This window comes from Rhea pennata, chromosome 4 (assembly GCF_028389875.1).
Source record: "Rhea pennata isolate bPtePen1 chromosome 4, bPtePen1.pri, whole genome shotgun sequence".
Lineage (NCBI taxonomy): Eukaryota > Metazoa > Chordata > Aves > Rheiformes > Rheidae > Rhea > Rhea pennata.
In genome coordinates this window covers 69,248,128-69,268,464 of record NC_084666.1, presented here as the reverse complement: position 1 = coordinate 69,268,464, position 20,337 = coordinate 69,248,128, and the positions used below count along the sequence as shown (strand labels likewise).

At 37.5% G+C, this 20,337-nt stretch overlaps 1 protein-coding gene across 2 annotated transcripts in view; it reads left to right on the top strand.

The window, feature by feature from the left end:
* The window catches only part of GRID2 (glutamate ionotropic receptor delta type subunit 2), a 692,796-nt gene that overhangs the window by 483,375 nt on the left and 189,084 nt on the right, over positions 1-20,337 (top strand). For both annotated transcript variants that reach the window (XM_062575022.1, XM_062575021.1), the window contains one exon: positions 4,236-4,355. In XM_062575022.1, coding sequence (XP_062431006.1) covers positions 4,236-4,355 — 120 coding nt within the window. The remainder of the gene's footprint in view (positions 1-4,235; positions 4,356-20,337) is intronic.

The following is a 20,337-nucleotide window of genomic DNA, read 5'->3' as shown; positions in this document are numbered from 1 at the left end:
CACTCTTTCAGTAGGAACTATCCCCGAACACAAGTCCGGTTGTTTATTTCTCAGTAAAGCTACTTTACAGTGAAAGAAATAAATATTACTGGAAAACAGTTCTACTGTTAGAAAAAGTAATCATCCTGAATAGCTTGAGAATAAATGTGATTATATGGAGGAAAAACTCAAAAAAATGACAACATATATTGCGTGTATTTTTTTTCATGCTACCTGATCTCTTCCCAGTCTCATTTGTTTACCTCACTGAAAAGCAGCAAATCTTTAGTGCTAGTGGCAGCATAGAGCCCATTTCTATGTAGAAAATGAGCTGTACCTTATGCTGTTCCGTGAATCATGGACGGAATTGTCAACTAGTTCTGATCTCAGAATTATTGTCAGTGATGTTCAGTGGTGTTGTATGAAACAGATATCAAATTGTTTTCTAGATAATAGATTTCCTTGCTGGCAGCTGAAAATGCTGTTTTGAGTTGTAAACTGAGCAAATTTGATATTGAAAACATTGTTGAAGAATACAATATGAAATACTTATATTCAGTGCTTTCAGGATTTTTTCCGCTTAAAGCCACAGATTTTTTTCCTTAATTGCAAAATAGCTAGTGTCTCAGCATAACTGTATTTTGAAAAAAAAGGTAATTTGGAAAGGAGCAGTGGGGAACAGTGAAATATTTTATGACTGATGCTTGGCAAGCTGATGTTCCCATGTGAGGTCCTGCCTGCTGGGTAAACAGCAGTTAGTTCGGGGGCTTACTTACAGTATAGTAGTGCCAAAGCCCTTATAAACTGTAGTTTATCTTGCTAGTTTCGACAACACTCAAGTAGACTCTAACTATATTGCTAAGCTTTATAATAGTTCTGCAAAGCCCAGAGCAGTGATCAGAAAAATAAGTAAAACGGTTTTGTCCTAACTACCGACGTTTCACTCTTCCGTTTTAAATGTGTCAGGAAATTACATGGTTGTGGCTCGATCCTGGAGGAATTTTAGCAAGTAGATGATAAATCTGTCTTCCTTTTCTCCTAAATAGTACTGTTTCTATAAGGAAGTTGAACTGAATGAAAAATTTCGGACTGTTACCCATTATTTTAATTAACAGTGAGATAACTCGGAAAAATTTCGTCAGGAAGTTACTGGATCAGTAACTGTCGTGGATGGCCATTTCCTCCGTGGTCTCCTTCCACTATGCAATAAATCAAATAAATGTTTTAGAGAGATCCACGTAGTGCAGAGACTATGCAGAAAAATTGGAGCACTGTCACGAAGCTCTTACCAGGCAATATGCTTCCCCGCTCCGTGAGCCGTAAGCAATAAAGCAAGTACACCTGCCAGAGGAAACACCGCACAGGGCAGCAAGAGCTCGCAAATACCAGAGTTACCTGGGCTACTACACCAAGCCAAGGCAAGCAAGGTGGCCTGGGGATGGTAGCCGGGTCCAGACGGGCATCGCCATCGCCCAGCTCGGCTGGGGCGACAAGGAAGGTCCCAGGTGGGGTCAGCTGGTGCCTCTAAGAAGTTTTATATCAGATTTTATTATTATTATTTTTATTAAATGGGTGGTTCTTCACTGTTTTGTCTTTCTGCCTCTTCCCTTTCCAAGCCAGGAGTGTTCCCATCTAATCTGAGCTCCTGTTACACAATGTGCAGATGTACCTAGTCTATGAAAGTGAGCTCTAATCAGAGATACACAAGAAGTTTTCAAAGCATGAGAAAATTACCACAGTAATAGGAATAATTAAGTAATAATAATAATAAATAGAAGAATAAGAAGAATTAAGTAATAAGAAAAATTTCTGTTGTGGATACTGCTGAATTTGAGATAGGAAAAAAAACATAGCTAACAGACTTAGTGTCTTGTCCCAACCATAGCAGCCATTTAAAAGTCAAGGTAAATAAAGTTACACAATGGTTTTTCTTTAGATATTCCATTTCAAAATATAATGGTTAAATCTGTGGCCCTGTACGTGATCTTAGGTATGATGTATATCCAAAGAATTTGAGTTTTCCTCAGAAAGCAGATTTTATTCCTTCAGATGTTACCGATGTTAAATCTTTCTTCACATAATTGTTTTGATCATGTTTGCTCAAATAAGGACAAATGTTATAAAGAAGAACTAAATTTTTGAATTTGCCATGTCAGAACTCATTTGCGTTTTAGACAACATTGTATCTTCGTATCCCTCAAGTCATTAGGAGCACTCAAAAGTCGGAAAACCAAGCCACTTCAGTTTTTCAGATAGAAGTCCCCGATTTAAAACATCTTCGCTCAAGGCTTTACTGTAATCTATAGGACAGCTGGACTTGCATATGGGGGAAGATGTCTTAGGAGGTGATATAGGCAACGTGTAATGCTCTATGATATGGCAATATACGATGAGGGGTCAGAGCCGTGTAGGACTGGGCACAGCGTGTGCCCCCAGGGAGGGCAGATCAGCCAGCCTGAGGCTTTTGGGGTCCGGCGTGGAGCCCCGGCCTTGTGTGTTGATGGTGCTTTGCAGGCATTACTACCCCCACGCGTACCACGAAATCCTGGCCTAATTATTCAAAAAGCCAGACGAGACTGCATGAGGAGAAAGGTGTGCACAGCAGGTTTTTACTTCTGGTCAGTGAATAGGGTGCAGTGAAATTTAAGTTACCAGGGAACGAGGCAAAAGCTCTACCTGCCCTCTGAACCAACCAGAGGTTGTGCCAGCTCCAGTGTAAAAGCCACGAAGGTGTGATTTTTACAGAACTGTGCACAGGCTAATCAGTAACCTTACTGTTATGCCAGCTGTAGTGACATGTATTAAAATTGGCTGGCTGGCTCTCGCTGAGGGTGGAATGACCTGGAGTCTTTCTGCAAAAGATCCTGGAGACATACCCTTACTCAGCAGGTTACCGTTTTCTGTTTTATTCTAATGCCTCATCTGAAAAGTAAAGATGATACAAGAGGTTAAAAATACATACATGCAAAGGAATTTTCTTGTTTTTAATTGAAAATGGTGCATCACAAAATCACAAAAGGTGCATTTCTGAGCAATTTCCTTATTTTTATTACAATCTTTATTAATGCTTTATGAAAGGATAATACTTTCTTTAGTTCATACTAATCTATACTGGCAATGCAAATTTTGTGTTCTTATACATTTTTTCTCAAAACAGAAGATGAGAGAATGTAGTTTTTTTAAATCATGATTCAGCAAGAATCATGTGCTTAGTTAGGTACTTCATATGGCAAGACTTTATCTTGCAGTTTTTCAATTCAAATAATCAAACTCTAATTGAAAAAGCAATCAGAACCACAAAAGTCTCATCTTTTGTTTTGAAGGACAGCTATGCATTTATTATATATAGTTTACACCAGAGACAGAAATTGTTCTACGCATATTTAAAATAGTTTTCAATTTTTTTCGAATAAAGTGGATTAAATGTCTATTTTTTCCTGAATCTAAAAGCTGAGTGATTTTTCTAAGGCATAAGATTTTCACTGAAAGCATTTAATTTGGCTTTGTTGATTTTTACAGTTCCAAGTCGTCACAGTTCGTGTACAAAGCTGAATTGTGTGTCATGTTGAATTAACCCTAGAATAAACTTAGAATATTGCTGTGGCAGGTGTACCTTTCCAGCTCTGATTCTTTATAGTAAATATTCACTCTTTCCTTTTTGCCATTTTCACCACCTTCACCTAAAATTAAAAAAGTAAAAGTAAGCTTGAAGACTACTACATTGTTGTATATCTTGAGAATTCTTAGTACTAGAAGACTTGTGGAGGAAAACAGATACATCTCTATTCATCTAGGCAAGCCCCTAATCTTTTCTGCTGATCACATGTTGAAGAAATGAACTACTATTTTTGTAATTTATTTTATATATTTATCCTTCTTTTTTGATTCCCCTGAAATCAGTTGCAAAACTCTCATTTTTTTTTTTCAGTGGGGCTAGAGGTTCATGCATATAGATATGTGCTGATAGGACAAAGGACAAAAATTGGAGGGCAAAAATGCTGAAAGTAGAGACTGTTGCTTCTTTTACATCTGCTTAGCATTGTTGAATTTGTTTGATTAATCAGTGAAAAACATAAATGATACAGGAACAATTTTGGATTCTGAATTTTTAGGTAAATGCAATCTCTGGAAAACTATCCTAATTCTTGTAGTTACATATGTATTTTGCATAGTATGCAAATACTTTGGTTAAAAAAATAAATATATTGTAGTTGACTGCTTCTGCATTTTCTATCCATTCTCTTTTTTTCTGCTAGGGTGGAGTAAATGGCTTGACTGGAGAGCTCGAATTTGCAGAAAATGGGGGGAATCCCAATGTTCACTTTGAAATTCTGGGGACCAATTATGGAGAAGATCTTGGCAGAGGTATCCGTAAGGTGAGGCTACGTGTACTTAAACAAGAGATTTTTTTTTTTTTTTTAATACTGACTTTTCTTTTTAACTCCATTTTTTATTGCAAAGAGTCTTGCAGTAACTAGTGTTGATCAAGGTGTTGTTCATAATACACAATATGTTAACCTGCTGGTAGGCTGTCCAGGAGACCAGTGAAGGCTGTTCTTTTGTAACAACTGCAACTATATTTCCAAAATAACAGATTTTACATTAAAACATGTGTAGAGTATCCAGATTTACACTCGATGCTCCAGTAGTTAAATGCAGAATTCATAGTTGCAGAAACAGAAAATTATTGGAAACTCAAGTAGACAAAATTACTGTGATCTCTTACTTTCAACAAGTATGAGATGCTTTAATAGAAACAAGCTTCTGCATAGCAGGTGTGACGTTAGTTCCTCAGCTGCCAGACACACTCTAAATACTTGGATTTAGATTATTTGGGGAAATTACATACATTCTCCAAGATAAGTATCTTGGTATTTGGATTTTGCTACATACTCTATGAAAATAAAGGTAAGTCCTGTATGAAGAATGGTGGAAGCAAATCTCTATTTATGAAATATATCTTTAGCTCAGTGTTGGCAACTTTCTGAGATGTAACAGTAGCAAAAATCACAAAGTGCCTTTGAGAACAACAGAAGACTAGTAGACTTTTTCAGGAGCATCTCTCATCCAGCAATTCAAAGACAAATCTCCTGTAAGATAATACTGAGGATAATTCTCATAAGTGAGGAACCTGAAGTGGTTGTCTCAAAACAATTGATAGAGAAGGCTATTCTAATATATGTAAACTGGTTCCATGTGTCAGTGTCACTATGTGATGAAGTGTGTCATTTGGCTGCATACCTTCTGTGGTAACAGATGAGTGCTCCAAAAGAAGAGAGAGAGACTATGTAGGAAGGTGTTAAGTGTCTCTAAACTCCTCAAGTTTTTTCCCTGCTTTCCATTAGAACTGTTACTCCATTCCTGCTGTTTTGAGCTCTGTTTTATCATCTGTTATCAATAACTGAATGTGCACAAGTGCCTATACCTACATCACCTCGAGCAGAGATCTTGCCAGATGCTTCAGAAGCTAAACGGGGCTGGATCTTGTTGATATTTGGACATGTGCATTGGAAAGCCTTTAGGCGACCACAGTGCTGGCTGAGACTTTATTCCCTCACCTATAAATTGAGTCTGTTTTGGCATATTTGGACTTGATTTATTTTTCATGCTATGCATTTAGGAGCTATTTATTTTTTTAGAGCAACTAACTACTCTTTCCTAAGACAAATTTGTATGTCTTCATTTAATTTAATTGATAGGCTTTGGCTGTTTTTTGACTCCAGGCCTGTCTGGGTGACTGCCTAAGTGCAGCATTCGGTTCTGTTCTCCCCATATTACAAAATGATGGAAGAGAGAGAGAAGAGACCAGCAGAAAAGTCTAGGAAATTAACAAATACAGAAAGATTACGGAGCTTTTCTCTCTCTTTTCTTATAGTATAATTTAAATTTATAGTGAAAATTTAACTGTGGTATAGTTGAAATAAGATACTAATGAGTGTGGGTGTGGGCATGCAGGTGTACAAAGCAATGAAATATTACAGACAGGCTTTTTGAACCTTCCTGTTTGCCCATTGTCATAGTACAAGGACAAAGAGATGGCTTTGAAAGAAAATAGATTTGAAATTCATCAAAGAAAATATTTTTGCACAGAATGCAATTAGATCATGAAGTCCACTGCCACAAGACCCTACTCAGAATAAAAGCAAGTTTAAAAAAGAATAATATACTGAAAGTACATTTTTTTGTTTGTTTGTTTGCTTGCTTTTTTTTAACCTGTTTAGTGAGATGGACATTTAAGAGTGTATATAGAGTATAAGAAAATTTTCCTTTTGAATGCCATGCTCTAGATATCTATCCTTAGAGTTTTCTGTGATTCACTGAATGTGGTTAAAAAGAAGGAACTCTCCAGAGCTGAACAGACTTAATCTATTCCATTTTTTTTTCTAAACAGCGTTCAGTGATTCAGAGAAAACCCTAGCAAGTAAAAATAATTCTAGTTAAATTTTTTTTATATAATTGAATAGTAAGTGGATTTTAAAAAAGTATGATATTTACGCTGAAAGTCATAGATGCAGTTAAAATTCAATCCAGGGATCTAAAACACTTAGGAAAAAAAAAATTTCCAATGAAACTGCCAGGTGTTGGTTTTACTCTTTTGAATAAGGTTCACATATTTTAACTTTGATTAAGTTTTACTTTATAGTTTATGAGCCACTAGTGTTGGCAGCAAATCACAATAATTACAGAAGTCAGTTAAATTTTGCTAGCAACACTAATTTGAAGTGCACTTCAAATTTTCATGCATTTAGTGGTCCTAAGAACCAAGATCTACCTAACTATTTTTATTTCTCAGCTCTAGTGGAAACAGCTGCAATTAGAGACTGAAATTTCTAAACAAATGCATCACCTTTAATTAACATGTTTCCAAGTACTTTCCTAGGAGATAATGAAGGGTGAAATCATGACAAAAGACCCATTGAAGTCATTGGGATGAAAAGTTCATGCCAAGTCAAGGGTGTAAAGATTTTTTTTTTTCCCCCATAAGGAATAATCAATTGATTTAATTAAAGCAAGTAAAATTTTAAAAAGCACTCAATTTTTCAAGAGTCCAGATTCTGTTTAAAATCACTGCTGTTTGGGTTCCTGAGTCATTCAGGTACTTCTGAAAAGTTCATCTATATTCACAGGTTTATATTCCTAGGATTTTAAAAAAGGAATCAATCAGAAAAAAAAATCAAGGAACTTTCTGAGCGTATTTGTGTGTTTTAATTGGCCAGATAAAGCCATGTACCTACCAGGAACTACTGTGTGTAAGTCTCTGCTGCAGCTTTCGTAGGCTCCTGTTACAACTAGAAAGTCGGAGTATTCATGTGGAAGTGCACTGCGTTAGCGGGCCTTCACCTAGTGTGGAATTAGCAAATTGAGTAGCACAATTGCCTAAAGTGCAAATTCTTTATCTTTGTGCTATTTTCCTCCAGACGTTTTAGGTTCTGACATCACTGCTCTCCAACTCCTTGCAGGCAACAAGTGGCTTAAGCTGAGTACGTTGGAGTAATACAGTCAGATCATTGCCAGACACTGAGTTTATTGACACTTGGTGGTGTTGCTGTCCCAAAGGGACTGCAGAAAAACTGGCTTTTACATATCGTGTTGTGGCTGGGGTTTGTGCAGATATAGATATATTCAGGAGGAGGCAAGGGAGTATTTCTGACATTTCTCTGTTGGCATTTGTCTGTTGGTATTTGACATTTGAATATGTATTCTTTGACATTTAAATTTCAGTGAAGTAGTTTATCAATACTGTTGAAATAAAAGCTACCGTTCCTCCGAATAAGCATCCCACAAACAAACAAACAAACAAAGGGGAATTGATTGCTCAGAGGAGTACTGCTTTATATCTTAGTGGTATAGAAAACAGCACTGCAGAAATAGGGTGATTTTCATGTTTCTTCCGAAGTCCTTTGTAATTCAGAATGAATTTGTCCTCAAAGGTTTGGAGTTACAGCTTTAAGTTGCAGAAGACTTTTTTTCCTGCTGCCACCAGTGATTTTCTTACTGCGTATGGCTGTTTTGAGAACACGCTGCGTTTTTTTCCATCCATAGACCACTGTTACCATACACCCACGCACCCACCTACCCACCTTCTCTTTTCTCAACGGTTTCTGTCATTCACTTCCCATGGGGAGAAGAGACAAGATGCCAGGCTCTCACCCGCCTCACTCTTCATCACGGTACCCGTGTCAGAGCCTCCTGCACAGGCAGCTCACTTAAAAGGGCCTCGGAGCATTGAGCCAGGGCTGTCAGGAAGGCTGGCCCGTGGGAGCGCAGATCCGCTGGGTGAGCTGTGGAGCTGTCAGGGGGAGCTGTGGAGCTGGGCAAAACCAGGCGACAAGTTGAGTCCTGCAGAAACATCAAGCCCTTGAGGTTTGTCCCATAGGATTTTAGGACTCGGTCATTTAGTGACTCTTTCCAAAATGCTTTTATTTTGATTACCTTAAGAAGGGAATAGTATGTATTTTATATTATGTGGTATAATAACATATGAAAATATAAAATACATGAACATATAAAACATAATATATAATATTTAATCAGATATTCCTAGCTCCAAGTATTTCATGTGGATGTGAATAAAGAATTTTATTGTTTAGAGTGAAAAATTTATTGTTTTCACTCTAGTGAAAGAATTGCTACTCCTTCCACTTTATCTGAGAATAATTTTTGATTACGGTAGCTGCATTGGTTTGTTATCAGGTATTTCAGTTTTTCTTATGCATCAAGAAGTGGCATACGTTACACCTGCATGTTTGGATTCCCTCGTGGGGAAGTTGCCCTCTCTTCTTACGAAGCTAAAAATCATTCTGTAACATCTTTTAAATTCTTATTCCCTTCTGCTTTATTAGGTAAAAAGAGAAGTTAGACAGCTCTGCTGGCACCAGTGAACTACCACTATTTAATAACTAAGAGTGGTCAAAGTATTTTTCTTCTTGGGTAGCTTTGTGGTTAGCTACTTGAGATGAGGTAAATGATAGGTTCACCTCTTCCCTCTGTGATCATCATCAAAGGTAGAGCTCTGTCATGTGAATTAAAAAACCAGCACTTAGTACTGTAAGCTGTGATCTGTTTCAGCTGTTTCTAAAGGCTGACATGCAATTTATGATGTGACTGTGAAAGATATACTTGCAATTTACAGAGACATTATTGATGGTGTATTTTTTAGTGAGTTGAAAAGAGATGTTGCCATGTCTGAAAGCTTTGCCTTTGGTGTTGATAGAAAAGTTAAACTTAGCTCACTGCTAACATGTTATTCTCTTTAAAGCAACTTTAAATACTCAAGCAGCCTGCTAGAAATGAAATGAACTACTTAGTACTAAAGGTAAAAATGTGATTCAATACCTCAGTCAACTGAGGCCTGCTGTTTCAGTTCAGCACAGTAGTTGAATCTGCTGTAAACCTGCTGAAGAGTATTATTTTCTTCCTGTGATTTATCCCTAGCCAATATGTGAAGATACCATGACCAATTCTTTGTTATACTAGCTTCTGCAGATCTTATGTGAAATTTCATTGAAGTTTAATTTGGCTAGGGAATTTGCATGTTATCACAATGAAACTAGTGTTAGTAGAAAGCAGTAATTTACTTGAAAGTGCACTTCTATTTAGTTTTAAAGTCAAACTAAACTGAGATTTGAGTCTAATGGGAAGTGAAAAAATGCCTTTACTATAATTGTGCGTACTAGACTTTTGAAGAGTAAAACAAAGGAGAACTGTATTCCTGAAGTGTTAAAGTTCAAAAAGCTTTCCTCTTTTGCTCTTGAATAAGGAAAGTTCTTTTAAAATATATGGTTACAGAAAGAGAGTCAGCGACTGGCTCAGGATAATTAATAGCTTGCCATCTGGAGAATTTGCAAGGTTTCAGTCCCCCTCAGTCAGATGGGGAAAAAAAAATCTAAATCTCAGTCCTGGGCAGCCTTGGGTGCTTGCTCTGACTCCAGACTGTTTCTCCGCACGTGTTGAGTATTTTGTACCAAGTGCGAAGTAAAAGCCAGAGACTGGTTCTGCAGCCCGTTGGATGCAGCCACGGGAATATGGGAGACCTAGGTTCAAGTCCTCCTTCTAGTGATTATTTATTTATGCAGAGCAGAACAGCTACTACAGGAGAAGTAATGAGCAACCTGTTCCCTATGAATTATGCACTGATAAAGTAGGGCATCCATACAAAATACCCGAGAGCCAGGATCAGGTTTATGGGCAAAACTGGAGCACAAACTCTCAAATTCCAAGTGCCACAAAGCCAAGGCAAAGGTAGTAAGATAGCAAGAGCCTACCCTGCCGATTTCTTGTAAGTGAAAGCCCAATAAAGCATGTAAATTCCAGCACTCATAGACACTGGCAGGTAGTAGAACCTGTTGTAAAAGAAAAAAGGGTGGTTTTAGGCTATCAGACTAGGAGGCACTTAGGTTTTCCAGTCCAGAATAATAAGGTTAAGTGTCTGGTTTAAAGATGAACTCAAAGAACGGAGATACTGGTTTATCCAATTCTCAGCATGAAGGCTGATGGCTTCTGTCAGTCCATTTGTAGGGCTGCAGGTGTAGGCTGATAGGGCACCTAAGGTTTGAGGCCAGACAAATCTTGCAAGCCTGCTAATCATTGCTGCGCTCTGAAATGAAGAGAGTTTTGCTCCTGCATTGGGAACACTGGGAAAAGAGGGCAAACGTAGAGCAGCGGGAAGGGAGAGTGCAGTGTGACCCTGCAGAAGAACGCTGGTGTCAAACAGAAATTCCTCACGAGGCCTTAGTGCCACACTGTATTTCTCTTTGCAGTTTTGGCGGGGATGAGTCGATGTCTCCTTTGCTCAGAATTTCCATTCTTGTCAGAACTGATATGAATTATTTTCTTACTGAAAACTGATTTCAGTGGATTGGGAACTGCCTATTTTGACTGATTGGTTTCATTAAAAAAGAGACACTTCTATATGCCTTAAATTGTATTTGTTCTGTATTTTTATTCACTTTTATTCATCAAGATAAAAAGTTATATTTTACTCCTGCCCTGTGGAAAATACAGTTGTCTTGATGGCAAAGAACAGGAAGAAAATGTCTTACCATTTCAAACTTGTGCTTTTATTTTCCTTTAAAATCTTATTGTAAAAATGGAAACGTAGATCAACCAAATAAAAAATGCGAGCTCTAGGAACTGTGCAAGTACCTTCCACTCCGTTGTCGCTGTCAGGCAAGAGTCTAATTACAGGGGCTTCCGTATGATTATTTTTTGCTTCAGAATGGACCTGAGAGCAGAGAAAGCTACAGAACTTAATTCATGTAGTTATAGCCACTTCTTTTTCTACTAAAATTTGAGTAAATAGTTTTTTTTTTTTTTTTTTTTTTTTTTTTTTTTTAATAACTACAGTGGGAAAGAGCACTTGGACTAGAACGTTGGTCACATTAGCGTAGTGTGCGACACTTGATCCATAACCATTAGAGATTTTTCTGTTCGTTTTTAGGTTCCTTCTCTTTTCTTAATGTGCATCACAGTTGAAGCACATGCTGGTGAGTCCTAGGGATGCTGCCACGTGTGTTGCTCTGAACTCCGTGCTTGCCATTAGGAACCCTTCACAGCTTTCAGTATGATCGGTTGGGCCACTTTTGAAGTGCCTTCGCTACGGTTATGCAGCTCTCTCTTCTGTGTGAGCAGCTGAGAAAGCCTTACGGTGAACATGAATCTGCAGAACTGTCTGGCAATTTCTGGTGCATTTTTATCCTCAAATACTTCAGCTGAGTACATTAGCTTTGTAACTCACTTCAGAGATCTGAAGTGCCTGGGAACTTTGAAGTGCCTGGAAAGTGACATTTTAAATAATGTCAGAAGGAATTGTGTGGATGATTTAAGAATGAACTTAATGCTTCATTGGTGTCTCGGGCTATGTGATTTTGGAAATCCCATCAGGGACTTCTCTTCACCTTTGAGGGAGTGCTCAGGGGGTACAGCTTCAAGGATGTTGTTCATCATCCTTGAAATTTTCAAATTTTTCTGTCATTTGCTTTTTAAATTGCTTTGGTTTTGACTAAAGCAATCTGATGAAAAGGACTTAAATTCATGAGTGCTTGTAACTGAAACAAACATACGTTTTCCAGTAGTAAGAAGTAATAAGTGCATTTTGCTCTCCATTAATCCAAAGAGAAGGTGTTTTGGCTGATGTATGACTTGAAGAGGAAGATAGTGACTTGACTCTGTGAGTTAAATCTTTCTATCCAAATTGGGTGTGAACTGGGTATTCTAGTCAAAAATGAATAGTAATTGGAAAACCATGCAGACAGGAGAGAAAGATGATAAAATGTTGAGCTGCTTCCTGACTGGGAGGGATAAAGCAACATTAGTAGGAAATGAGTCATTTAGCTTTAGCTTTTTGAGGGTGGTGACGTTCATAGAATTAAGAGCTCAATGCACAGATAATTTGCCTTGGGAAGGCTGATATCCGTAAGGGTTTTAATAGATCTTAGACCATAATATGTGGAACTGGGTCTGCACAGATTTCACGTAATTTGATTAACTGCTGTTTTCCTCAAGAACAGTGGGCCAAGATTGACATGATTAAATGGCCTGATGTATCCTGCCAGGACAGGACTCCCGAAAATAAGCTGTTGCTAATTTGCACGTTTTGTGAGGGGCTTCTCTGTTAAGCTTGTGTTATCCAAGAGGCTAATGAATGATTTCCAGAGATAAAAATTTACTTTTATGTAATAATAAGGGCCGTACCTTTTTAGTTCTTTAAAAATGAGAAAGATGACTATGATGAACCCTTCAATGATTTCATAATATTTATAGTTCTTTCATAGGGTTGAAAATTTTTTATGATTCAGCCTTAAAATTACAGTGCTCACATTTTTGCCTGTTCTAAAGTTATGATATAATACCTTAATCAAATGATAAGTTACAATAAAAATTAATAATAAATACTCTTGTCATGGTGTATCCCTGTCTGAAATTGCACAGCAGAAGTAATAGAAAAAGAGCAATAATATGTATTAAGTCTCAAATACTTCACATTTTCAGTAAGCGGAATGAACTTAACATGATATAACCCTTCTTTCAGAAAAATAAAGCTTTTCAGGAAATTGTAAGCACTAATGAGAGTTTGAAACCCTTCAGGCTAGAAGTAGGTGTGGGAGAGAATATTACAGTTTCAGGAAATCAGCAATGTGTGTCTGGATGCCGTGGGAGGTGTGTGTTTAGGAAATAGTCTTACTTATTCTTTCTTCAAATCCTACTTCTGAGTTTCTCAAAACCTGTGAAACTTATTATGACCATTTCTATCTCAAATGCAGCAGTAGAGAGAATATTTTTCTTCTGTAAACAGGCTAGGATAAGCTGCAGAAATATAAATAGTGCTTTTACTGAAATTTGAGTTCAAATTTAATTTTAATTTCAGTCATTTATGCGAAGAATATTACGGCTTGGTTTTAAAATGTAGTGAAATATTTTGAAACTGATATATTTTATTTAAAAACAAAATGAAGTTGATATAATGTTTGTACATACACTAATAACACCTTACTAGCTATAAATGATAACTTAAAATAGTATATTTGCAAACCACAGAAATGTATATATAGAGAAAAGTACATGATATGCTACAGGAAATGGTATCTCCCTTAAAATCTTCCTGGAAATAAAGCCCCTTTATTTTTTCATATAGCTAGCCTGTGGAGCAAAGCAAAACCAGAGGTTAGGAGCCAACTCATGGCTAGTGCAAGGAAGGAAGGGTTTTGCTTTGTCTGGGACAGAAAACGTAAAAATGGTTGAGAAGACCCCGTTTCTGCAACAGTAATTCAAGCCATTTGCTCTTTCAGGGGTGCACAGTCCGAGCGTCATTGCACGTATCACTAATTCCCTGTTTTCTGTCACTCTCACCCCTTGCTCTCCTGTGATAGTCATGCTGCCCTTTTATACACGTAAGTCTCTGTCAGTTTTCTTTCCTTTCAGTTGGTTTACCTGCTTGTTGCTTTGGCTCTTTACGTTTCTTCTATCTCATCTTTGCCTCTTCGTTGTATTCCCAGAAGCTCTGATCTGGTCTCATCTTTACTGCATTCTCCTGATCCATACTTCTCCAGGTGCTGCTGTGCCTTACCTAGTTATAAACCTATTAGTCTGAATTGCTGGACGAGTGAATTGATTATGTAAGGTGGTTTGCAAGGAAACAGGTGTTTGTGTTTTGGCTATATTGGCTGGATTTTGAAGCACGGAGCTATGTTATGCTTATGTAGCATAGGTAACTATAGGAATAACTATATTCACAAAATATACTAGTCTGAAAAAGTGGTAGATTTTGGGGGGAGAATACACTTTTATATTAACTAAGGTGTTTATATGATAGCTCATAAAAATATTATGTGCAGTATGCTCTTTAATGGAGTGCATTATTAATGAGCATCAGTGTTTTATATGAACATGTTTATGCAATGTGCAACTTGCATATACCTCTTGATTTTGCATTAGAACTTGATTGTTTTTTAAAAATAATGGAATTGTATTTTAAATCTTTTATTTTAATGCTTTGCATCAGTTAGGGTTTCAAGTGTTTTTTACTGTATTTATTAACTACTAATAAAATCTGTGCTCTCCTCTTGGAATATGCAAGTTTGAGGTTTCATTAATCAAGATGTTTTAAGCTGTGTGTTATATACTTGAGACAAACATTTAACGTACAAGTATACAGAGTTAAGAAAATATTTTATTTAGGATCTAGTTATATAGGTTATAGCCATGATTAAACCATACTTATCAAAGTGGAGTTGTCGCATTTGATAATTGATATTTTGTTAAAACAGTTATTAAATTCTAAAAGGGAATTTCAGTCCCACTCTTGCCACAGCAGTTAAACAGTTTTATAAACGTTTTTTTTGTCGCATCATTCCTTTCTTCCTTTAGAATTATCTTTGCCCTGCAGCAACTACCTTGCCTTGCAGGCCCCAGAGCAGCTAAGCGTATGTGTTTCTGGCTGCTTCATGGAGAATCTTCCTGCAAGTGCATGTTCTGCTTCTGAAGTTGCAGACGCTGTGAGTTTGCCTTGTCTTGCAGTCTGCTATGCAGTTAGGATGTAAGCTGCGTAATAATGTTGCCTTGGCAAGGAGTAATTTCTGAGGATTTTCACACATTTCTGCAAGTGTGTAGGGTGTGGCATAAAACAGGCGAAAGGTTCATTTGCACAATGGGAAAATCTATGCAGAACATACTGCAAATGGGATAATTGAAGCTTTGAATTACAAAGATGCTTCAGTTCCTGTGCTGCATGGATAGATGTTTTTGACTTGTCCATATTACTTTTACTTCTGCAGCAGTCTGTTGTAGAGGAAGAAACAGATGAGGTAGACTTTGTTCTAAAACAGTAATGATACAGGCAAATATTTTACTCAAAAGCTTAATCTACAGTACTTCGATAATCACCTTGTCTTGCTCTTGCAGGAAGATTTTCAATTATAGCCTTTTTGGCTAGCATAGACTAAGGAAAAACTGCCTTCCCCCAAATTTGGAAACCTATGTGGTCACAAATTGCCTTTTGATATGTGTTTCAAAGACGAGAGTAATGCACGGCTAGTCTGGTCTATAGCAAATTATAATGAGTCTCCTGATATGCCTGATTCTGAATAGTCAAATTGATTTTTCTGTTTGGCCCTGGGGCTTGTTGCACTCTAAATACTGTGTGGAAGTTATTGTCGTCTCTTGCTACTAACTTTGTTGTTGAAGACCTTACACCCTGCTTGCTTTTGGCTTTGCCACTTATTATGTCTGCAGGAAAGCAAACATGAAAAGACCAACTAAGTGATGGATATCTTCCCACATGAGAATACAATCTTCATGTCACTTTGTGACTGTAGGCCTCCAACAGATTGCATTAAACAGGGATTGATGCACTGAATACAAATGGTTCTAGCATCCGAGCATATTGAAGCTTTTCTGTTCAGTCCAAGGGGAAGTGAATTTCACATTAGCTGACTTCATAGCAAAGGTCTTCATGATGCTTTTATAATTTTTTGAGGAAGAGGACAAATATGATAAGAAATTTAAATGAATAACAAGTATTCTGCTCTCCATTTTATGATAGTGTACCACATCCTTGTTTGTTTAGTATGCGTCCTCATATCAGGGCTCACTACATGGCATCATACTCCATGTTGTATTAAGAGATCAGCCCCTCCAAACCCTTTTATAAATAGTCATTTCTTTGGTTCAGTTATGTATTCCTTCTATGCTGTATTAAGTTGTTTTTGAATGGTTTTGTGGCATCATTTTTAGCAAATAATTTCTGCAAAAGAAAATGAAAACACCAATAAAGAAAACACAGGCTGTTATGATACACTCTCAAAGACGGATTTTTCTCACCATTTTGTTTTGTATCTTTCTGCTTGCCTTATGAAGAGAGGAAATGTCTATACATAAAAGTGTCTGGTCTAATTAAACTCTTAAAAAAAAAAAAAAAAAAAAGGGCTGTAAAACTTCATTGTTAAAATAATGGGGTTTTTCTCTCTCTCTTCTTCGCTTCACTTTTACCATATCTTCTGAAATGTATCACAGCAAATACAAACATAAAAATGTACTAAGTGGGCCAAGTTGTTTCATCAGTGTGATCTCTCTCCAGTCCTATTAAAGACGAAACCTCAAATACCTCCTAAATCTTTCTGTACAAGACAAAATATTTTTCTGTGGGTTATATTGGTTATATCCATCTATTGACAGGTTATACAGTTAATCATTGATTATTATGCTACCTTAGAAAAACAGTAATTTTTATTTGGGTCTGGAAAGGAGAAAAGGGGGAATGTTTGATCAAATGGATCTTGCCAGCTGCATTTTTCAAACTGTGGGGATAGCAATAGGCTCAGACGCGCAGGAGACCATTGACTTGAAGAGACATTGCAGTCATTCAGAGACCACAAATAGCAGATGCCTGAGTGAAAGATTTTGGAGGAGGACAATTTAAGCTTCACCACCTAAAACTTAGGTGATGACCTCAGGCAAATAATTGATTATGCTAACTTCTTCAAAAAAATCAGTGATCCTGAATAGCACAGCGCAGCTGGTTCTGTTCATCAAAATCATTAAGAACTGAGAACAAATGCCAGCTTTAACTTGACATTTTTGGCTTTGAAAGAAGAGAAAGCGCTGAATAGAGCTAAGAGTTAAAGTCTCCGTATTTTGGAGACGTCAGGTAAAAATGAAAAGAAAATATTAGTTTATGTTGCTTTAACCTTGCCTGTAGAAGGCAGGTGATTCTCAGTAGTCTGTCTTGAAAGCCTGTATAATGTAGAGAAGAAATTTTATTTCACAGGGGTTCATATTTTTATCCATAATCTCTTTCTATTTTTTCCAGTTGTGGACTCTGAAATACAATAGTTACATGTTTATAAATAATCAGGAGTTGTGTGCATGGCGAAGGTAGTTAAAAGTAATATGGCATCAGCTGAATGCTCCAGAGAATTTAAAATTAAATGTCCACAGAGATTATTTGCTCTTGTAATCGTTACAAAGGTATATGGCTCTTGTGTGGGCTTTTCTGATAAACTGAGATATTTCACTGCCCTCTCTTGGTGAGAATTATAACTGGTTTCCTCTCTTCCATTAGCCTAACCCAAGAGCAAAAAATATTTTTCTTTGCAAGTGCTATTTGCTAGGAAATCATAGCAAGTGGGATATTGTGAATTAATAAATATCCATGAGCTTGTGATTGGTGTACTATTTATTTCAGCTTTAAGTTGTGAATCTGTTCACTGGTTTGATCTATGATGTGTGGAAATATGCATAAGGAAATATTTATTTACTTTCATATGATTCAACCTTATACAAGCATCATGGTAATATATCAATTTTCATAAATATATACAAAAATTTTAAAAATATACCCCCCTAGATTAAGAAAATATCTCTTCTGTGTGTCTCATGAGCATTGAAAAAAAACCTAATGACATTTTACTTTCCTGCTCCAATGATGTCCTTGTCACTACTTTATTAAGACTAATTGATTTTGGACAGCTAGTTCAGGTGCTTATGTTAGTTAATAATCTCCCCCTAAAACATGTAGCAGGGAGGTACTGCCCTAAAGGCAGTTCGAAGCTCTGAAAGGGATCTAGAGAGACTAGCTAGCTAATTTTTGGCAATGTAGTTCTGAAATGTTTTGGGGTTTCAGTCCATCAATGACGTGCTCCCCGAGTTACCCCTGAACTGGTCTTGCTGTCTGATTACACAGGAGCGCTGAGAAGTCACCCGTGCAACCTTGACCTATGACTGATTTCCTAACTATTTGTGATTGTGAAAGATTTTGTGCAGCATATCACAAAAACACAAGCTTCAATTTCTGTGCCACTTTGTATGGCTACAATCTGCCTATCAAGAGTTGTAGTTAACCTTCAATGAATTCTGTGCTTCACTTCCAAGTAGTTAAGCAAATTCTTCAATAATAGCATTATTTGTTCAGAATGGCTGTGAATTTATACTGCAGGAGAGACTATAATTTAGAAATGCCATAGCTTTTGTATGTAGTTTGCTACGCCAAAGGGATTATTTCTGATCAAAGTGATGTTCTGCTGTATATGTGAGGAGGTCTGTGTTAAGGAAATACGTATTTATGAATGAATGAGAAAAAATTAACTAATGTATTTCTTGTCCTTTGTCCGTGTGGTTTTTTTTTTCGAGTTAGAGGCATAACAGAAAACAAAAATTTGATAAACATCCAGAACTGCTTAAAAAGTGTTGAGCCTGTTCTTGTGAAGTCATAGGTGTAGGCCTATTGCTTTGGGCTTAGAAGCATTAAAGCATAAATTGCCTTTGTGGGTAGATTTGCAAGGTTATTGTTAATTGGCTTTTTATAGAGCAATGACTTAGTCTGTACAAAACGCAGGTTGTTCAGGTGTCGCTGTCCTGATGTTCTTCTACCTATAAGTAGACATGGTGGTGGTAGAAAGCTTAAGGCGCACCGAGAGAGCAGTGAGGCAAAAAGGCTGAATCAGAGGTGAATAGCAATGGAGCGTGCCGATGCTCGTGGAGAGAAGGGATTTGCATGTTTAATGTCTGAAGTTGCTGTTACCGTGTAAGTAACGTTTTTTTCTGCATCTGCAGGATGTCTTCTCAGAAAAGGTTGCTTTTTTCTTTTTCCGTCCCATCTTGCATTCAGTGAAAAGCATGGTGACCCGACTTGCTGTGGGAGGGTTATCAGGAGCTGTGCAGATTGTGCAGCCCATTTCATCGCGCCTGTGCCCTGCATCAGCAACCGGCCTTGCTGCGCCTCTGTGGGGCGGCTGGGGCAGGCTTTCTCCTGCACGTAGCGGTATCACCAGGGCTGACTTGATAGTGAAAGGAGGTCATTCTTCAGACAAATTCTCTCAGCTTCACAGCAGTTTAGCCAATCAATTTGTAAGGAGCTCCTGAAAATGTCACCTTGCAAACTGACTCTACACTTTGGCAGGAAATTAGAAGGAGCAAACAGCTCAAGAACTAGGTTGAAAGATGGTTATTAATTTTTCCACTGTGTCTCTGCTGAAAGGGAAAACAATCATATCTTCTTCAACACAGCAGAAAAAGAAGAATCATGACAAGTTTTAAAAATGCAATATATTTGATTCAGCAATTTCTGTACACAGCTTTCTGAAGTGCCTCAGGGCTGCCACAGAGCTCCCTGCGTTCTTTCATGTGTAGCTGTTATTTCAAGTCACTGTTGGGGGATATGTCCCATCCCCTGCTGCATTTTTGAAGGAGACAGATTCATCACCAGTTGGTGCTCTCTGTTGGCTATTCTGGTATTAGCAGAAGGGCCGAAGTCTTTACTTGGGAATGCAGCCTGGCTAGCTGGTGCATTTCTGTGTATAGCATGTGTGTGGATGAGGTCTGCACAAACTCTGCTTGAAGTGAGCATTAGACTGAGAAATAGTATAAATTAGAGCACAGAGTATGGAGCAAGTACATAGGAGATCAGAATGGCAGGGAAAATCGTGTTAATAACATGGTAGAATGGGAAGACTTCTTTGCTCCTCTTTATCTTAGTTTTTGATGTCACAGGCTGATACAACGGGCAAGCATGTTCATTTTCTGTGCCCCGATCAATGTGGCAACAGAAAGATTCTGAGGAAGAAACAATATTTTTGGCAAATTGTGGGAAAGGAACAAATTTGGCTGCTTCCCCTGTGCCCCATTTCCGCACTGTTTCTTTTATTTTGTTTTGTTGCCCAAGTGTTCCACATATGTGCAGTCAGCGTGAAATGCCAAAAACTGACAGTACAGGTAACTCCTTTACTCCCCTTTACTAGCTTTGCAGAGTTAGAAAATCTGTATCCAGCTTTTACTGCTTTCTAATATATTGGAAAAACTAATTGGAAAGGAAAATATTTTTATTGGTGTTTTGTTGCCACTGCTCTCAGACTTCCCTCTGTAATT